Source organism: Leiobunum rupestre, chromosome 2 (genome assembly GCF_980474605.1).
Source record: "Leiobunum rupestre chromosome 2, qqLeiRupe1.1.hap1, whole genome shotgun sequence".
Classification (NCBI taxonomy): domain Eukaryota; kingdom Metazoa; phylum Arthropoda; class Arachnida; order Opiliones; family Sclerosomatidae; genus Leiobunum; species Leiobunum rupestre.
In genome coordinates, this window is record NC_143385.1 from 85,596,443 (window position 1) to 85,613,130 (window position 16,688).

Below are 16,688 nucleotides of genomic sequence, written 5' to 3' on the forward strand. Positions count from 1 at the left end.
TGTTTATTTTACTGCTCAAACAATAGCGAAAAGAGAGGAGCGCTTATTTTACCGCTCAAATTAACAAGAGCGAAAAGAGAAGAGCGTTTATTTTACCGCTCAAATTAACAAGAGCGAAAAGAGAGGAGCGCTTATTTTACAGCTCAAACAAGAGCGAAAAGACAGGAGCGCTTATTTTACAGCTCAAAAAAAAGCGAAAAGAGAGGAGCGCATATTTTACCGCTCCAAAAAGAGCGGAAAGAGAGGAGTGCTTATTTTACCGCTCCAAAAAGAGCGGAAAGAGAGGAGTGCTTATTTTACCGCTCCAAAAAGAGCGCCGATATTGGCTTTCAAACGAGCGGAAATAGAAAAAAGTGCTCTTAAAGATCGGGTTTTCGGCATTTTGATGAATCGTGGTTATTTACATGTAGATTTAAAAATTTAAGTGGCTAAATTCGAGGGGCAGGTCACTTCCATTTTAGGTGCGTCTTAATCATAGTAAAATGATTAAATCATGTTAATCAAGTTTAGAAAATCTAATCAAAATTAGAAAATCTAATCAAGATTAGAAAATCTAATCAATATTTAAAGGAGATTTAATTATTCTAATCATGATCTAGTATTTTTAATAAAGATTTAATCATTTTAATCGGGATTTAATCATTTTAATCGGGATTTAATAATTTTAATCAGGATTTAATCATTTTAATTAGATTTAAACATTTTAATTAGATTTAATCATATTAATCACAATTTAATCATTTTAAAGGGAATATAACCTGCAAAGCAATCTTTATGGAAGACCCCTTCAATTTATCAAATTACCCTGTACAGTGGCGCCAAACATTTTTTAAGCCAAGGCAAGAGCGGCCAGAGCTGCAAACGTTGGTGTTCCACACCAAATGACTGAGGTTATATTCCCTTTAATCACGATTTATTCAATATAATCGGTTGAATCGAGATTTTATCGAGCGCGGTAAATACGAAATAATTCTAATCAAATATATAAAAATAATTATAATAAGCTCGTTCTAATCACGCACAATTATAATCATTCCAATCAACAATATAATCATTTTGCTGCTCGTTCTAATTTCTAATCGCGATTTAATCATACTAATCACGATTTAATCATACTAATCACGATTTAATCATACTAATCACGATTTAATCATACTAATCACGATTTAATCATACTAATCACGATTTAAGCGTTTCAATCAGGATTTAATCATTTAAATCAGATTTAATCATTTAAATCAGATTTAATCATTTAAATCGGATTTAATCTTTCGAGGGGTGATTCGGTAATCAAGGAAGTGACCTGCCCCTCGGTTAAATTGCATGCAGTTTTATTTAAACTAAAAGAAACTGCCGTATCTTGAACAAAAAGGAGCTGTATTGAAAATGACCGAAGTAAACAACAACGTACGCAGGGATGGGGAGCGCTCTTTTCATTGTGAGTGCTTTTGTTATTATGAGCGAAATTGAGCGGAAATTTATTTTTTTAAAAGAGCGTGAAACGTAAATGAGAGGAGCGTCAATTTCAGCGCTCAGAATAGAGCGAAAAGAGAGGAGAGCTTATTTAACCGCTCAAAAAGAACGGAAAGAGAGGAGCGCTTAATTTACCGCTCAAATATGCGTGAGCGTGAGTGGATATTATGCTAGCGAGTGCGAGTGGTGAATGAGCTGAGCGGCTCTTTGACGAAAATGCCAACACTGACGTCACCACGATATGAAAGAGACCTCCCGAGCAGCTTCTCCCGGATTTTTTTAAACTTGGGGGTTAAGAATACCTTGAAAGCTCTTAAAGGGAAAAGTTTAAATGGCCATTCGTTTTGCCATGCCAATCAAAAATGTTTTTCACAACTCAAAGGTTCTAGTGTAAATTGATTGTGGATATGATCTTCCTTACTGTCATAGTATTTTACATCCATAATATTAGCAGCATTTGATGAATTTGGAGAATTTTCAGTAAATAAGTCTTCGGATGAGTTCTTCCAATGACCGATTAAAATCTACAAGAAAATAAAATATTACTTAAATATCTCAAAACCGGGCTGCTTACAAAACTAACTAGACCAAAAATTTAAAATTTATGGCAATTAAACAGAAGAGCTAAAGATATTTGAACCGAGATTTTTGAGAAGAAATATTTAAGATAGGTTTGCAGCCCATATGAAATTTTTTTTTACCAAATTCTAATTGAATTTAATCTAATAAATGAGATTTTTTCATAATTTGATCAGAGTTTGATAAAAATTTACTTGATCAAATAATATGCGATCATACTTTGACCAAAAGTTACTTTCATATCTTATGCTGGGGAGCGTAACGTGTTATTTTCAGTGCTTTCCCCCTTCTTAACGTAGGCAAATATCAGTTTATATCACTCGTAATTTTCTGTAAAATAGCACCAAAAATCACGTGACTATGCTAGACACTTCACCAAATAAGAAGTAGTGGCTGGGCACTATAAAAAATAGTTCCCCCTAATTTTATGTATATGTATAGTATAAATGTGTTTCTACTAAACTTCAATATTTAAATAAACAATTTATTTAAATTATAAATTATAATTCCAAATACAAATATCGAAATATTACATTTAGTTTATATATAAGATATTGGTTGAATCGCGGGCGATTGGTTCGATAATTCGCCTGCTTCATTGTTTTATCATCATTCTACCCACAAGGAGCATAGGAAGGTAATTGTTTACTATGTTTTATTTATTAATAAAGGTGGAACATGGCTGAAGCCGAAAAACTAGCATTATTCGAAGGTTTTGAAAGAGAAAAAATTTTGAAGTTAGTGATTCTAAAAGAAAAATATTGGAGAAACTACAAGAGAAAGGAAAGTTAGTAAGTTACATGAAATAATTGTAACTTTCATTGATAATTTTTTTTGGACTCGAAAGATAAATTTTAGTTAGACCAGACACCAAATTCTACTTTCCTACGCTCGTGGTGTTCACCTTCATATTCAATGGACAAACCTAATGACTTTCTTGAGCTGAGTTTTGATGTAAATGAATTTTCCCTACTTACTTGAAAAAAAAGTGTGGGACAAGGATGCAAAACTCAGGAGAGGCACCTCCAATACTAATAAACATGAACCCAGGTCTACTCAAGTCGAAACACAGCAAATCCGATAAGGTTAATTCAGGGTCGTTTTTACCTAATTGGAGGCCCCTGGGCAAAGCTATGGGCGATCCCCTGAAACTCCACCCAAGTTTCTAACCTCCAGTACGAAGTCCATCGTCGCTCTAATCTACAACTATCGGTTCAAATAGTTTCACTTGTCCTACTAAAGATTAATAAAGAAGAAGCTTATTCTGAATTTAAAAATACTAACAACCAAAAGTCTTTATTCGTTTTAGATTTACCCTGGTTATAGACGCGACTAAATACGAAGTATGGGACTTTCGAGCAATGTTAAAATAATTTTTTTTATTAAAATTTCTTTTACATTTCCCAATTTTAAAAATGGGGCCCTCCAGAATCTTGGTGCCCTAGGGCAGTGCCCTTTTTGCCCAATGGGAGAGACGGCACTGCGTTAATTACCTTCACAGACTTGGTGGGCCTGTCTTGGCGAGATATGGAGATTGAACCCAATAGAAAGCGGGTTTATGCAAGAATTAAACAAGGAAAGAAGCCCCTGACCTAAAAGCAACGAGATGTAGCTCACAAGTACTACCAAATAAGTCTCTCACTCCTTAATATGGAACAGTTTCCCAAAGATGTCCCACCAACTTTAACACCAAGGAGGATTATTAATACCACACGTGTTAATTAACCCATACATTGAGAAAGTGCATGACCTGGTTGTGGATGAATGGGTTAAATGGGATAAATTTAAACCAGGAGAAGTACTAAATAATAATTTATAACTTAATTAGATAATAAATTATTTATATTCAAATATTTAATCATTTTCTTATTTTAGAACAGACAATGGCCACTATAATGAATAATGAATGTTTCAAAGAAACGTTCCATAAGGTTTTATGTGAAAATACAGAAATAATCGAAAGAGATTTTTCGTATGATGAATTGGAGCAATTCAGGATTGTATATCAGAGGAAGTTGGGTCATGCTAAGCTTGGTGACTTACAAGGAGACATCCCGAAGTGTAACCCACCGATTTTGTTCCGACTCGGGGGATTGGTAGACCTTCATGTAAGATGTAAAATCCTAAAGGGAATTTATTCAATGGGCAACCGTTTGGCCATCGCAACGAAAAATGTTTATACTATATTTAACAATATTATCAATATATAATCTAAAGCAGTGTGGCCAATGTTTGAAAGTTGAAATTCCCATTGCTGGGTAGTAAATTTCCCACAAATTCCCACACCCATATTTAGCCCCGCCCCCAAGGAAAACATAACGGAAAACATGCCATAATATAAAAAAAATGGAAAATTATCTTTTTAAAATTAAATTTTATTGAAATTACAATGTTAAAACATTTTGGTTGTTAGGCTTATGCATTGATTGATTGCAGTATTAGGAGGCACCTCCTTTATATTATTTATAAAATCACAAAATTAATGAAAATACACTGCTCTAGATAATTTTGGGCTTTCTGTTGATAGTCAAATTTAAAAAAAAACATAGGATAAATATCCGTGGACATGAAAATACGGGAGCGATAACTAGCAGACAACCGGTATTTGTTCCGTATTCCTGTGGTACCACGTTTAAGCGACGCCTGTCGATTAGGCGAGAAAATACAAAATCATCACGTGACACGTCACACATGTTCGTGTTTGTAATCTTTTAGGTACTCTGACGTGATTCGCGAATATTTTGGCTGTGAGAATTTAAAATAAGGTAAATTTTTATTATAATTTTTAAATAAGTCAATTAATTCTTTCAAAACCCAAATAAAAAGCAGCAGATGATCTTATAATTAAAAACAAAAAATTCTATTTGCGAAATGATATTTTGTCAAAGGCTTAAGTAACTATCCGGTTTGTTGTGGAACTTGTGGTTATGGCTTGTTATGGGAATATTCTGAGATTCTAAATTGTAAACAAAAGTAAATGGAATTTTGATGAAAAGGATGATTCTACCTTGGATTAATAATGATTCTACTAAAGGTATGTAGCTATTGTCCTTGAAAAAAAATTAGCTTTGACAAGTTAAGTCTGATGGCTTGACCCTTCATTTCTAGATTTTTGTCCTTCGCTAATTTGTGGAGTCTGAGCTTGCAATATAAATTAATAACTTTCTTAATGATGATGTTCGATTCCAACTTCAGGATCAAACATGTTCGTGGTGATCTGGTAAGATGTCCATGCCAACAATATTTCGTAATACAGCAAGTTCTAGCAAGACTACATTTCTTTTATAGAGAGAGGAATATCTCTTCATAACAACTAAACAAAATTGGCTAAAAACCAAGGAGATCTTACTCAAATTATAATAACATAATTAAACCTACACGAAATGATCCTTGGTCAAAATTTAAAGGTGAGAAGTTAGCATCACCGTTTTTTTCTATTTCACTTTCAACTGGATGTAATTTCTTTAAATTAAATAAAAAATTATTTAGACTTTTGTTACTTGTTTTAATTCTATGGAAACCAAACCAGAGTTGGAATGGCTTTTGGTGTGACCCACCTTTTGCCATTTACAATTTGTATATCCCGTTCTAAAAAGTGATCCTTACAAATTAAATCATGATTTGAATGTGTCGCGATTTACAGCAATTGTCCACAAATTAGCGAAGGACAAAAATCTAGAAATGAAGGGTCAAGCCATCAGACTTAAATTGTCAAAGCTAATTTTTTTTCAAGGACAATAGCTACATACCTTTAGTAGAACCATTATTAATCCAAGGTAGAATCATCCTTTTCATCAAAATTCCATTTACTTTTGTTTACAATTTAGAATCTCAGAATATTCCCATAACAAGCCATAACCACAAGTTCCACAACAAACCGGATAGTTACTTAAGCCTTTGACAAAATATCATTTCGCAATTAGAATTTTTTGTTTTTAATTATAAGATCATCTGCTGCTTTTTATTTGGGTTTCGAAAGAATTAATTGACTTATTTAAAAATTATAATAAAAATTTACCTTATTTTAAATTCTCACAGCCAAAAAATTCGCGAATCACGTCAGAGTACCTAAAAGATTACAAACACGAACATGTGTGACGTGTCACGTGATGATTTTGTATTTTCTCGCCTAATCGACAGGCGTCGCTTAAACGTGGTACCACAGGAATACGGAACAAATACCGGTTGTCTGCTAGTTATCGCTCCCGTATATTTTTGGCAAATCAAACTTCGCGTAAGGTGTCTATTTCTTTATTATGTCTATGGCCTTAACATCGTAGATTTACCAATTAGTCCCGATCTCTGCTCTTTGATGGCGCCACGCTCTCCACGATTTAAGTGAGCGTTATTCTAGTTACGGTTTATTTCTTTTCAAAAGTCGTGTTATTATTTTTAAATTGTCGCATTTTAGTTTCTATCATATATCTACTTTATTTAGGCACTAAATTAACCAAATTATCGAAAGCAAAAGTTTAATATTCACGTATTTGATGGAGTACTATTTTTCATCGTGGCGGAGTACAACCGATACCTTGATGTCCCTGTAAAGAGGCGAGGGGGAAGTCATTTCCGAAGCCCAAAAATTTTACCCCTCAAATAAGACGTCGTGCGGTTGGACCCAAGTGCCAGACTTTTTTCCCCCTATTTACTTTTGGTTCTACTCTACTTCACTTTAACTTACATTGTTAGACTGCCTTGAAATCATCGTTGCCAGACGTACAATAATTATTGTACAAAACAATAATCTTAGGTTAAAATTTTGGTCGTACCACGGCCGCTGTACTTTTAAAGATACAGTGTCCATGGTCGTACCATAATGTTAGGCTTGCACAATATTGTACGCTTATTTACATTGCGTTTTGGCTCTTTTGGAAATTGGGAGGGGCGGCAAATTCGTGACCCGCCCCGGGCGTCAAAGCCCTGGTTTAGGTACGCCACTGCCTAAAGCTATTCTAAGAACCTAATTTTTGTCAGTACAAAAGTTTATTGTCCGCAGGATAACGTTCCTGGAATTCTGGAAATCGCTTTGCTTGAAGGATTATTAGATCTATGCCTTGCTTGGATGAAGTTTGTTTAATTTTTTCACTTAGAGAATAAATACTGGGTAGGTTTAACATATCAAAAGAAGTTAAAGCTTCATAAGCAGCAGGAGACCATGAGAATACACTTAAGGCGGTATGTTAATGGACTCCACCGATTTCCTTTAAAATTTTTAATTTGATCTTCTATAAACCCCTATCTCTTTAAGTATATAAATTACAACTTTTTTTCAACGCGATTCCTAACATTTTGTTTTTTCACTAGCTTCACGAAAAACATCTTGTAGAAGTTGTAGTTCTTTAACTCCTTTAGCATTGATATTGCTAATAACATCCTGCATTTTAGTGTGTTGATCCTGACTTAGTTCCGAGCTGGTTTCCTCTAATTCCAGTTCTAATTGTTTTATTTTCTTGATGAGGTTGAATCGATGACGTCGATTTTCGTAAAATTGTTTTGACCTTGATTTTGGAGTTAATACGAGAATTCTGCATCTTCAAAGTACTATTTCTCTTTTGATCAAAATTGTACCTACAGAAATTAGAATAAATGAGATCAATCGTGAAGCACATTGTGATAAACTAAATTTAAAAGAGACGCAAAAAACGGTTTAAATCCACAATACATTTATTTGTAAAATCCAACGTTTCGGGGGAACTATTCCTTCTTCTTCGGGGATATTTTCACATTTAAAGACGGAGGGTTAGTTCCTACAAAACATTGGATTTCAAAATAAATTGATTAATTCAGAATAAATTAGTGAAGTGGTTTTTTAAATAACAGGTAATTGTTTAATTATACCGATTAATGTAGCGACATTTTCCACACTGGTGAACGTTTCATTGTACTTTCAACTGCTCTTCGGGAAAATTAGTTGGTGGTGTTAAGAAAACTGGGCACTCTCTTAAATGGATAATTTATATCTTCGAGTTTCTTTGTTTGAAAATCTTTTCAATCAACCTACTAAAAATAGAAAATAGGAGAAACTAATTCGAGATAATATCATTTATTAATGTATACAAACCTCAGGAACCCCTGGACAGAATACAAGATTTTGAATTAATTATCTCAACGCTTCATCAATTATGTTATAATTGACTATTCCTTCTTGCTTGTCGGTCAAATTAAATACTACTCTTCCGTCAGCTTCTTTGAAAGGGGTAAGCATAGTTAATGACCCATTCGTTGAGAAAATAATTCTGGTTGGAGTACCCTGGTAGTTTCCAACAGTTGTTAAGCTGTTGGATTTGATGACTTCATACTGAAGTAAGCTTTTATCAAAACTTTTAATATACGAAAAAGTAATATCCGCTAAAATATTAATTATTTTTTAATTATTATTAGTATTATTTTTATCATCAATATTATACTCACTTAATTCTACTTCTGTAATATACTGATAAATGACATTCAACGCGCGTTCAGTAAATGTTTCCCCGGGGCTTAATTTGTATCGTTTTGTTTTTGGATACTCTGAACCTCCGTCATTCCTTTTTGATGGGTTTGTTTGAGTTTCTATGGTACATATTGTTTCAAGTAAAAGTTGTCACTTCATTGGTGTAAACATTATCAGTTTGCACGCTTGCTATTTGTGTTTCAGGTTCTCTCTTCTGTTCAACTGTTTGGGTCCAAGAATTTTTTAATATTGACCTCTTTTCATCATTTGTTTGTGTTCCTGCGATCTACAAGAATGGGTTATCATTCTGCATAGCTTTATTAGAAGTTTCTTTCAAATAAAAATTTCACTGGCTGGACTGATGTTGTTGGAAACGCAAATTTTTCTATAGGAGGCATAGCCAAGGCTTAATATGTCAATATCTTAGGGAGATAAGGAAAAAGTTACTATCGCTTAAATTTTCGAATAATCATTCAAATAACAATTCTACAATTACCTGATTCCAACAAATTGATTTGAAATTGCCTATATTTTAATTATAAATTCAACAAAACATTTTAAAACTTTAACCAAGAACTACGAGTGTATAAGAGTAAGGAAAATTATTTGTCAAACATTCCAATACAGAAACACTACGAAACTCTTCCTTTAGGAGGGTCACGGCCCGTAGGAGGGTTATTCCTCAAAGAAATGCCCTTCCTGAAGAGTTAGTTTCCTTAAAGTCTTATCCCCACTTCCAGGTCAAGTTTAGGGAATTCTTAAAGTTTTAAAATTGGCAACTCTCTTCACTATTATGCAATTTACTATTTCTTATCTACTCTTAATTGTATATCCTATCCTGACCTAATTCTGGAATTCAAAATTTCATTTCACTGTATCATTGTTATTTGTTGTGCACCCTGATCGTGACTTTACTCACTGTTATGTGATCAGAGCTGTTATCGCTATATAGCCCAGCCCTAGCTCGTACTGAAATAGGAGAAACAAAAAAAAACACACAGAACTCAAATTTTCAAGGACGCTTCGTATTACTATTCATAGGTACTATTTTCATGATGTAATATTCAGCCTAACTATTGGCTATTTTTATATTTATATTAACCAATCAGAATTAGAAACCTAAACAACCGTCGTCTGCACAAGAAATAACATATAATGTACAGCCAAAGCTACTCCCCAGCCCAAGATATGGACTTTTTGTATGAAGTCTTATCAGACTTTTGCTAAAACTGACGTCTATCAATACGATTGAGCCTTGGGTAAAATACTCCATAACAGCGCATAACTTCAACTTAATCATTATTATCAGTAGAAACAAATACATAAGTGACATTGTCACGTGATTGAATGCATTAATAAATAACAGGCAGTTCATTAATTCAGACCCGAACATTGACAGAACAGCCACATACACTGGCAGGTTAACAGATTGCGAGACTTTAATTCGAGGTGGTAGTCACTCGTAAAATCTTTGTACACCTGATTTATGATTCTTGAAAAACATTCGGTGATTTCCACTAGTTTCATAGTGATTTCCACTGATGTTTCATCATTTAACTGTGACTACCCCCTCGCTTGAATTAAACAACTGGGATCCAAAGGGTACCATACCATTTTGTAACGAAGAATTTAGATCTAACAGTGAAAACTAGGAGAAACAAACACAGCACGCCACACAAGAAGAAAGTGAACCATCAAAAATCGTGCATTTCCTTGTGTATATTTTTCATTGTTTAGACGCTGCCGTCGGAAGGGGAAAATTCGGAAATTATCTTAGGTAAAACTCTCAGCATAAAGGCTCGTCCAATGAAATTTGTACACAACACTGCGTTAGCGTGTTTAAAGGCTGATTTCTCCTTGTGTTTGTTGCTCCTAGGTTAGATAAAGTTTGCTTAGTATGCCAATTTTTACGTCCCATTAATATTTATTATAATTTTCAATAACTATTTTAATGATTTTATATCATTTTAATATCATTTTTTATTATTTTATGAAAACTTTTGTTGCGTAAATTCTGTGGCAATTCAGACCATGAGCTTGAAAAGTTAAAGGGAATCTAACCAAGGAACCCACAAACATAAAACTAGAAAACACTTTTGGGAAATTTTCAATACCAAATTCCTAAAAATTCAACTGAAATTAATTGAAGCGTACATAGCAATTGATATTTTGAGGATAATTTCATATTTTTCTTGCTTTGGGAGAGATAACTGAACTGTCTAAAAAGGGTAGGAAATAAGGATATTCTAAACAAATATAGCTTTCATGTATAAGCAGACGATAGAAATAGTCGAAAACTATCGGCGAACAGTGTTGGAAATAAGCATTTTTAAAAACTAGGACGTTTTAAAGACTTCTAAGGGTAAAATATCAAGTATTTTTCTTGCTAATTTACAGTAGTTTAGGTTTTCCCTCGTTGGCCTACAGAATTTAGGTATTGTTTTAACCGTATATAGACCATAAACCAATTAGGCTTTTCATAAACAGTGTTGCCAATGTTCGAAAGTCGAAATTCCATCGCTGTATAGTAAATTTACTACGAATTCCCACATAGGATAAATACCCACAGACTTGAAAATTTTTACAAAATCAACGTTTTTGTAAAAAAATTACCTTTTTCCCACAGAACCAAAATGGAACCCAAAAATTCAATCAATATGGCAAATTTCTCACAATCTGGCAACACAGCTCATAAACTGCTGGAATTTCGTCTGTTAAGCAGACAAATATCGTGCAGTTTATATGGCTCTATTTAGACTTATATTTAGTTAGCAATGGTATCTCCAGAAAGGCCAGCTACTAATGTTTAATAGTTGACCACAATGAAATTAATTTCACCAAAATAATGATCATAATTTAGAATTTTCGAAACCAGCCCTTTTCAAAGATACTTTCAGTGCATCTCACTTCCTTTATCATGAACTTGGAATCCTTGATAGAAAGTAATGAAAAGTAACCTTTATAGAAACCAAAATTAGATAATAGACATCTCCTTCGTGAAAACACACGTATCATCTCCACAAGGTGTCATGAAAATAAACATAATCAATTGGCCATTGTAAGACTTCTATTTTGTTAGTGTCACCTATACTAATGGTTTATTAGTTGACCACAATGTTGCTTTTACCTTATATGGACAATTCATCTATGGATTACAAATCAAGACTTACGTTATTCGAACCTGAAGTATCACATGTCACATCGTATAATTGTCCCGAAAGTATCCACAACCCAAACAATTGCAAAGTCTGACGAAAACTAAACCGTCTCTTCAATGTTAACCGAACCATCGAAGCCATTTTAGTCTATAGGTAAAGATTTAACACAACATTTTAAAAATTCTCAACAAATTTATTTATCAACCGACCATAAGCGTTTTGATACATGAGAACTATGCACTTATATAGCTAGAAGCAACAAACACAAAGAGAACGCAGCTAGCCTTTAGACACGCTAACGCAGTGTTGTGTACAGATTTCATTGGACGAACCTTTACTCTGAACGTTTTACGGAAAGGGGGGAAGACAATTTCTGAATTTTTCCCTTCCGACGGCAGCAGGCGCTAAAGCGTCTAACCAATGAAAAATGTACACAAGAAAATGCACGACTTTTGACGGGTTACGATCTCCTTGTGTGGGGTTCTGTGTTTGTTGCTCCTAGGTATATAGAGTGCTGTCATATCAGCGACGCTTATTAAATGATAAGAACTATGAATAAAACGAGATAATAGACAAGCTCGACTTTGTATTAGAAACTAACCAATATATTGTTCCCTTTTGCGCCTGCTAGGCTCGTTTTATCGATATCGTTTACCTGAGAAAAATATCTAATCTATTTAAAAAGGAAGTATTTGAATAATTAAATGTACTTGAAATATTTATCTGTAAAATGACGCTCTGAAAGCTGTATTGAGATATTTTAGTAGTATTCCTTGATTTTAAAGAAACTTCTAACTGTATTATTTCCTGCGTAATAAAAACAAATCCATACCTCTACTTGGAATGCTTATCGCGGCAAATTTTCGTCTCGTTGTGGCTGACGGTTTTTTTGACGTCACTATGTTAACTTAACAAACAACAACGTGAGAGGACGCGATACGGCAGGATAAGCATTCCAAGTAGAGGTATGGATTCCTGCTACAGGCTATCAAGGACCTGTTATAACAAGTGGGCCCGGCAGTCCCAAATCTATATATATATATATATATATATATATATATATAGAAGTGAAGAGAAGCACATTGTGAAAAACTAAATGAAAAGAGACTTAAAACGGTTTTAAGTCTCTTTTCATTATATATATATATATATATATATATATTTACATATATATGTATATATATATGTTATGTCTAGTAGAATATACATATATAAATATATATATATATATATGTGTGGAGCTAGAAAACTCCGAAATGTGTTGTTTTACCCAGCCCAAGAAACCGCCGTCCAGCCAACGTTTTTTCTCCGTAAGAAGCTTTCCCAAAGTAGCCCATCAGGCATCTCTGCCCGCACCTGTCCTCTCAATGTACTCCCCACCCCCCCCCCCGTCTCGCTGCCTATCTTTCTCTCTCTCAGATGGCGATGCGGTCGCTTTTGTGACGACTTGGTACGAGTCCGAAATAGATGGCGATACTGTTCCTACAACTTTGGTTGAATGCCGTTACCAGTCAACGGCGGCGGTGGCGGAGACTGTGCCGGTCACAGGAGTCTTACCCTTGCCTATAGAGACTTGGCACTCCGTAGCTTTGCCCATGGCCGCCATTGTGGTAATATTTTTCTCCCCACGATAATAACTATTGAAAAAAAGTGTGACGTAGCACTGCCAAGTCCCTATACTAGGCTCTTGTAAGACTAAAAAAATTGGCTTGAAATGCTACGGCACAGTCAACATCGGGTGAAATGTATCCCGTCAATAAAGTGAACCCGATCGAGTCATTCATAAATTGGATGTACGAGCCCTGTGGCGTTGGGACGGTAACCCAAAGGTTGTACGTTCGATTCTAATTGAAAAGTTAACATTTATGGCGCATTCCACTAAACAGTTTGTGTCCGCTGGTGACGAGCGAGTCAATGAGGTCTTTTCGTACCGGACCACTAAAAAGCTTTCTTCTTGGCCCTTTTCTGTCGGGTCCCGGTGATTTGGCAACCCTGCCACCACCTCTCTGTGTACCAGTCTTGGAAATAAGGAACTTTTTAAAACTAGTCCTTAGGATTAGTGACCCCTATTGTCTACAAAAATAAACTGGTCCTTAGGACCAGTGACCCTTACCATGATTTTTTTTCTATTGGTCCCATTGTAAATTTTTTTTTTATAGAATGTGAAATGTGGATAGGTCTAGACTCTAGAAACCATATAAATGTTTATAATACAAGAAGGCGCGAATCGTGAATCGCGCCGCGTGGTGTTTTACTTCATTATTCATTGTAACTTAATACCACTACTAAAGGCTGCTGGTAACTTCGTAAGCCCTTCATATCTAGTGTGACGTTTATTGTGTTAGAAAGAAAAAAGTCGGAGTAGAAATTGGAAGAAAGCTTGAATTTTTAAACTGGTCCCGCCTCAATGCCCATAAAAAAGTGAATTATTAAACTGGTCCTACGGACCAGTGACCCCCAGTATTTTAATTGAAAAACTGGTCCAAGCAATTAATAAACTGGTGTTGGACCAGTGGACGTGTGTTATTTCCAAGACTGCTTTGTACGGCCCTGAACCAAATTCTAGTCTTTCCATCTCCGACGTACGATAGATGGCGACACGTTTCCGGTAAGTGACCCCAAGCACTGTAAGTTGTGTCTCTTTTTTACGTTCGTCTCCCCTTCGTCTCCACGAAAGGGGTGGAGGTAGTTCTCCTCTACAAGCGCACTTTCCCCGATTCTGGCCATTTGCTTTGACCATTATTTTGGTTATACACGGTGTTAACAAAAAAAAAAGGATTTAGTGCTAATAAGTAAAAATTTAATTTTAGTACTGATTTAAAAAAATTTGGTCACGGAGCTCGTGCAGGGCGACATTTGAAACGGAGAATTTAAATGACCTTGAAGACGTTGTTCAAGGTCCTTCAAAATTAATCTCGAGAACCATTAGAGATACAAAGTTGGTTTCAATTAGAAAAGTGTTCCCCGTCACCTTTTTAATCTAAATAGCTTTAATCATACCTAATTTTACTAATAACAAGTTAAAGAATTTTAGATAAAACAAGAAAGTTAACAACCATGTTATTGTTGTTAGTAAACTTTCTAAACGTATTTCGCTTCAATTACGAATGAGATAAGCAACTAAAATTTACACATATGATATAAAAAGAAGCATTTTACTCGCTTGCATACTTCTTTTTTCGAACTTATACGTAAATATTTAAAAATCTAAAGTTAAAGTGAACCATTTTAGCTTAAAAGTTCCAATTTCGGAAGAACGTCACATAAAAACAACCTGATGATAAATTACAGCTATTACAAACATTATTTTTACACGGGATATATAATTTAGGTTAAAGTCCACTAAAGAGAATATAAGTTGTCTAACTATAATACGCTACAATGGCTCTCTGACGACGTAATCATTGGCAATTTATTCAATTTTAGCTTCTTTGCCATAAATAGATGACACCACGCTCTCCAGTAAAGTCGCGTTTTTCGAAGAATCGATTAGATTCGTAGCCATCTCTAATAACAGGGGCCTTTTCATAATACAGGTGGCAATGATAGAGCCGCCACTTGCTTTAAATTATTGTCACATTTACAAACGTGCCAATCAACGCCTTTTGGGGACATCTTCTGTTGAAAAAAGAGTTACTTCACGTCGAGCCGACACTTAGGAGTGATTGTTATATATGGTGGCATATACAGGGTGTCTACATTTGATCGGTCCAGGCATTTTTCTCAAAAACTAATTTTCAGTATGTATTCTCTCGGTGGAGATCGTTGTTATTGGTGAACTTCAGAAAAATCGTGATATTTTGCTCGGTTTTAGAATTTGTAGTTTTTGAACGCTAGGTGGTAGACGAAAAGTTTCAAAGAGTAAGTTGTAAAGCATACTCGAAAACCTTCAATGGAGTTGGTATTGACAAAATCGTACATTTTGTCACTGAAATAATAAGTCATGAAAATGTTTTTACGCCTCATGTTATTATAATGATTGTCTGTGAAAAATGAACAAGTTTGGAGCCAAATCAATGTTTTACTTTTACAAATTAAGTGTTAGAACAAGTGCAATTATTATTTACAGAATTTTTTTACAAATACGGTTCAATAATGCCACCGTCCGCTGCTATACAAATCCGTACGCAATGAAGCATATTCTGGAACGAACCACGGACCATATCTGGAACGCTGCAATGATTATCTGGCGCAAGTCGTCTTCGCTAGTGACTGGCGTCTTGTATACTTCCTCCTTGACGAATCCCCACAGGTAAAAGTCCAGCGGAGTTAAATCTGGGAACCTAGGAGGCCATCGCACAGGACCATTCTTCCCAATCCAACGCTCAGGGAACTCGGTGTTGAGGTATTGCACCCCATGTCGTTCCTGGTGAGGAGGTGCACCGTCATGCAAGAACCAAAGGCGTGGCAGGTCGACTAAAGGGACATCTTCCAATGCTTTCGCCACTTCATTTCGTAGAAACGCCAAGTAGCTCACCCCATTAAGCCGATTCGGAAGAAAAAATGGCCCAATGACGCGATTTCCTAGTAGACCTGCCCAGACGTTTAAGCGGAATTGTACTTGATTGTGATGTGGAAATCCCCAGTGTGGATTTACATCCCTCCACGTATGGTTATTCTGGCGGTTAAATGGGCCGTTCCTTCCAAAGGAACACTCGTCGGACGCCAGGATCAAACGGAGGAAATCTTCGTTGGCATCCGCCATGGTACTGAACCAGTTACCGATATCCAACCTAAGACGCGTAGCACGAAATGGGTGAAATTTGTAGTAGTTAAGGACACTCCAGACATAATATTTTGACAAGTCCAAATCGGAGCATGCCATTCTTATACCTGCTCGAGGGTAAGCGACAAAGTAGGCGATGACTGTGTCTTCCATATTAGTGTTATGACGTCCAGGTCCGCGGAATCTGGGATTCACGTGGCCGTCTCCTTCGAAGTCAGCAACAGCTTGGAGAATAGTGTGGTGATTTGGTTGACTGTCATCAGTAGCGGCGCTAAGGTTTTTTCACGGGTGGGCTAAATATTTTGTGGCCCCTAAGAAT

General features: G+C 35.4%; 1 protein-coding gene across 3 annotated transcripts in view; it reads right to left on the bottom strand.

Annotated features, from left to right (window-relative positions):
- Positions 1–11,792, bottom strand: part of LOC149960193 (receptor-type tyrosine-protein phosphatase eta-like) — a 154,354-nt gene extending 142,562 nt beyond the window's left edge. For all 3 annotated transcript variants that reach the window (XM_090166570.1, XM_090166572.1, XM_090166571.1), the window contains exons 1-2: positions 11,656–11,792; positions 1,895–1,997 (exon numbers count right to left, since the gene is read on the bottom strand). In XM_090166570.1, coding sequence (XP_090022696.1) covers positions 1,895–1,997; positions 11,656–11,784 — 232 coding nt within the window. In that variant the 5' untranslated portion in view covers positions 11,785–11,792. The remainder of the gene's footprint in view (positions 1–1,894; positions 1,998–11,655) is intronic.
- Positions 11,793–16,688: the final 4,896 nt, after the last annotated feature.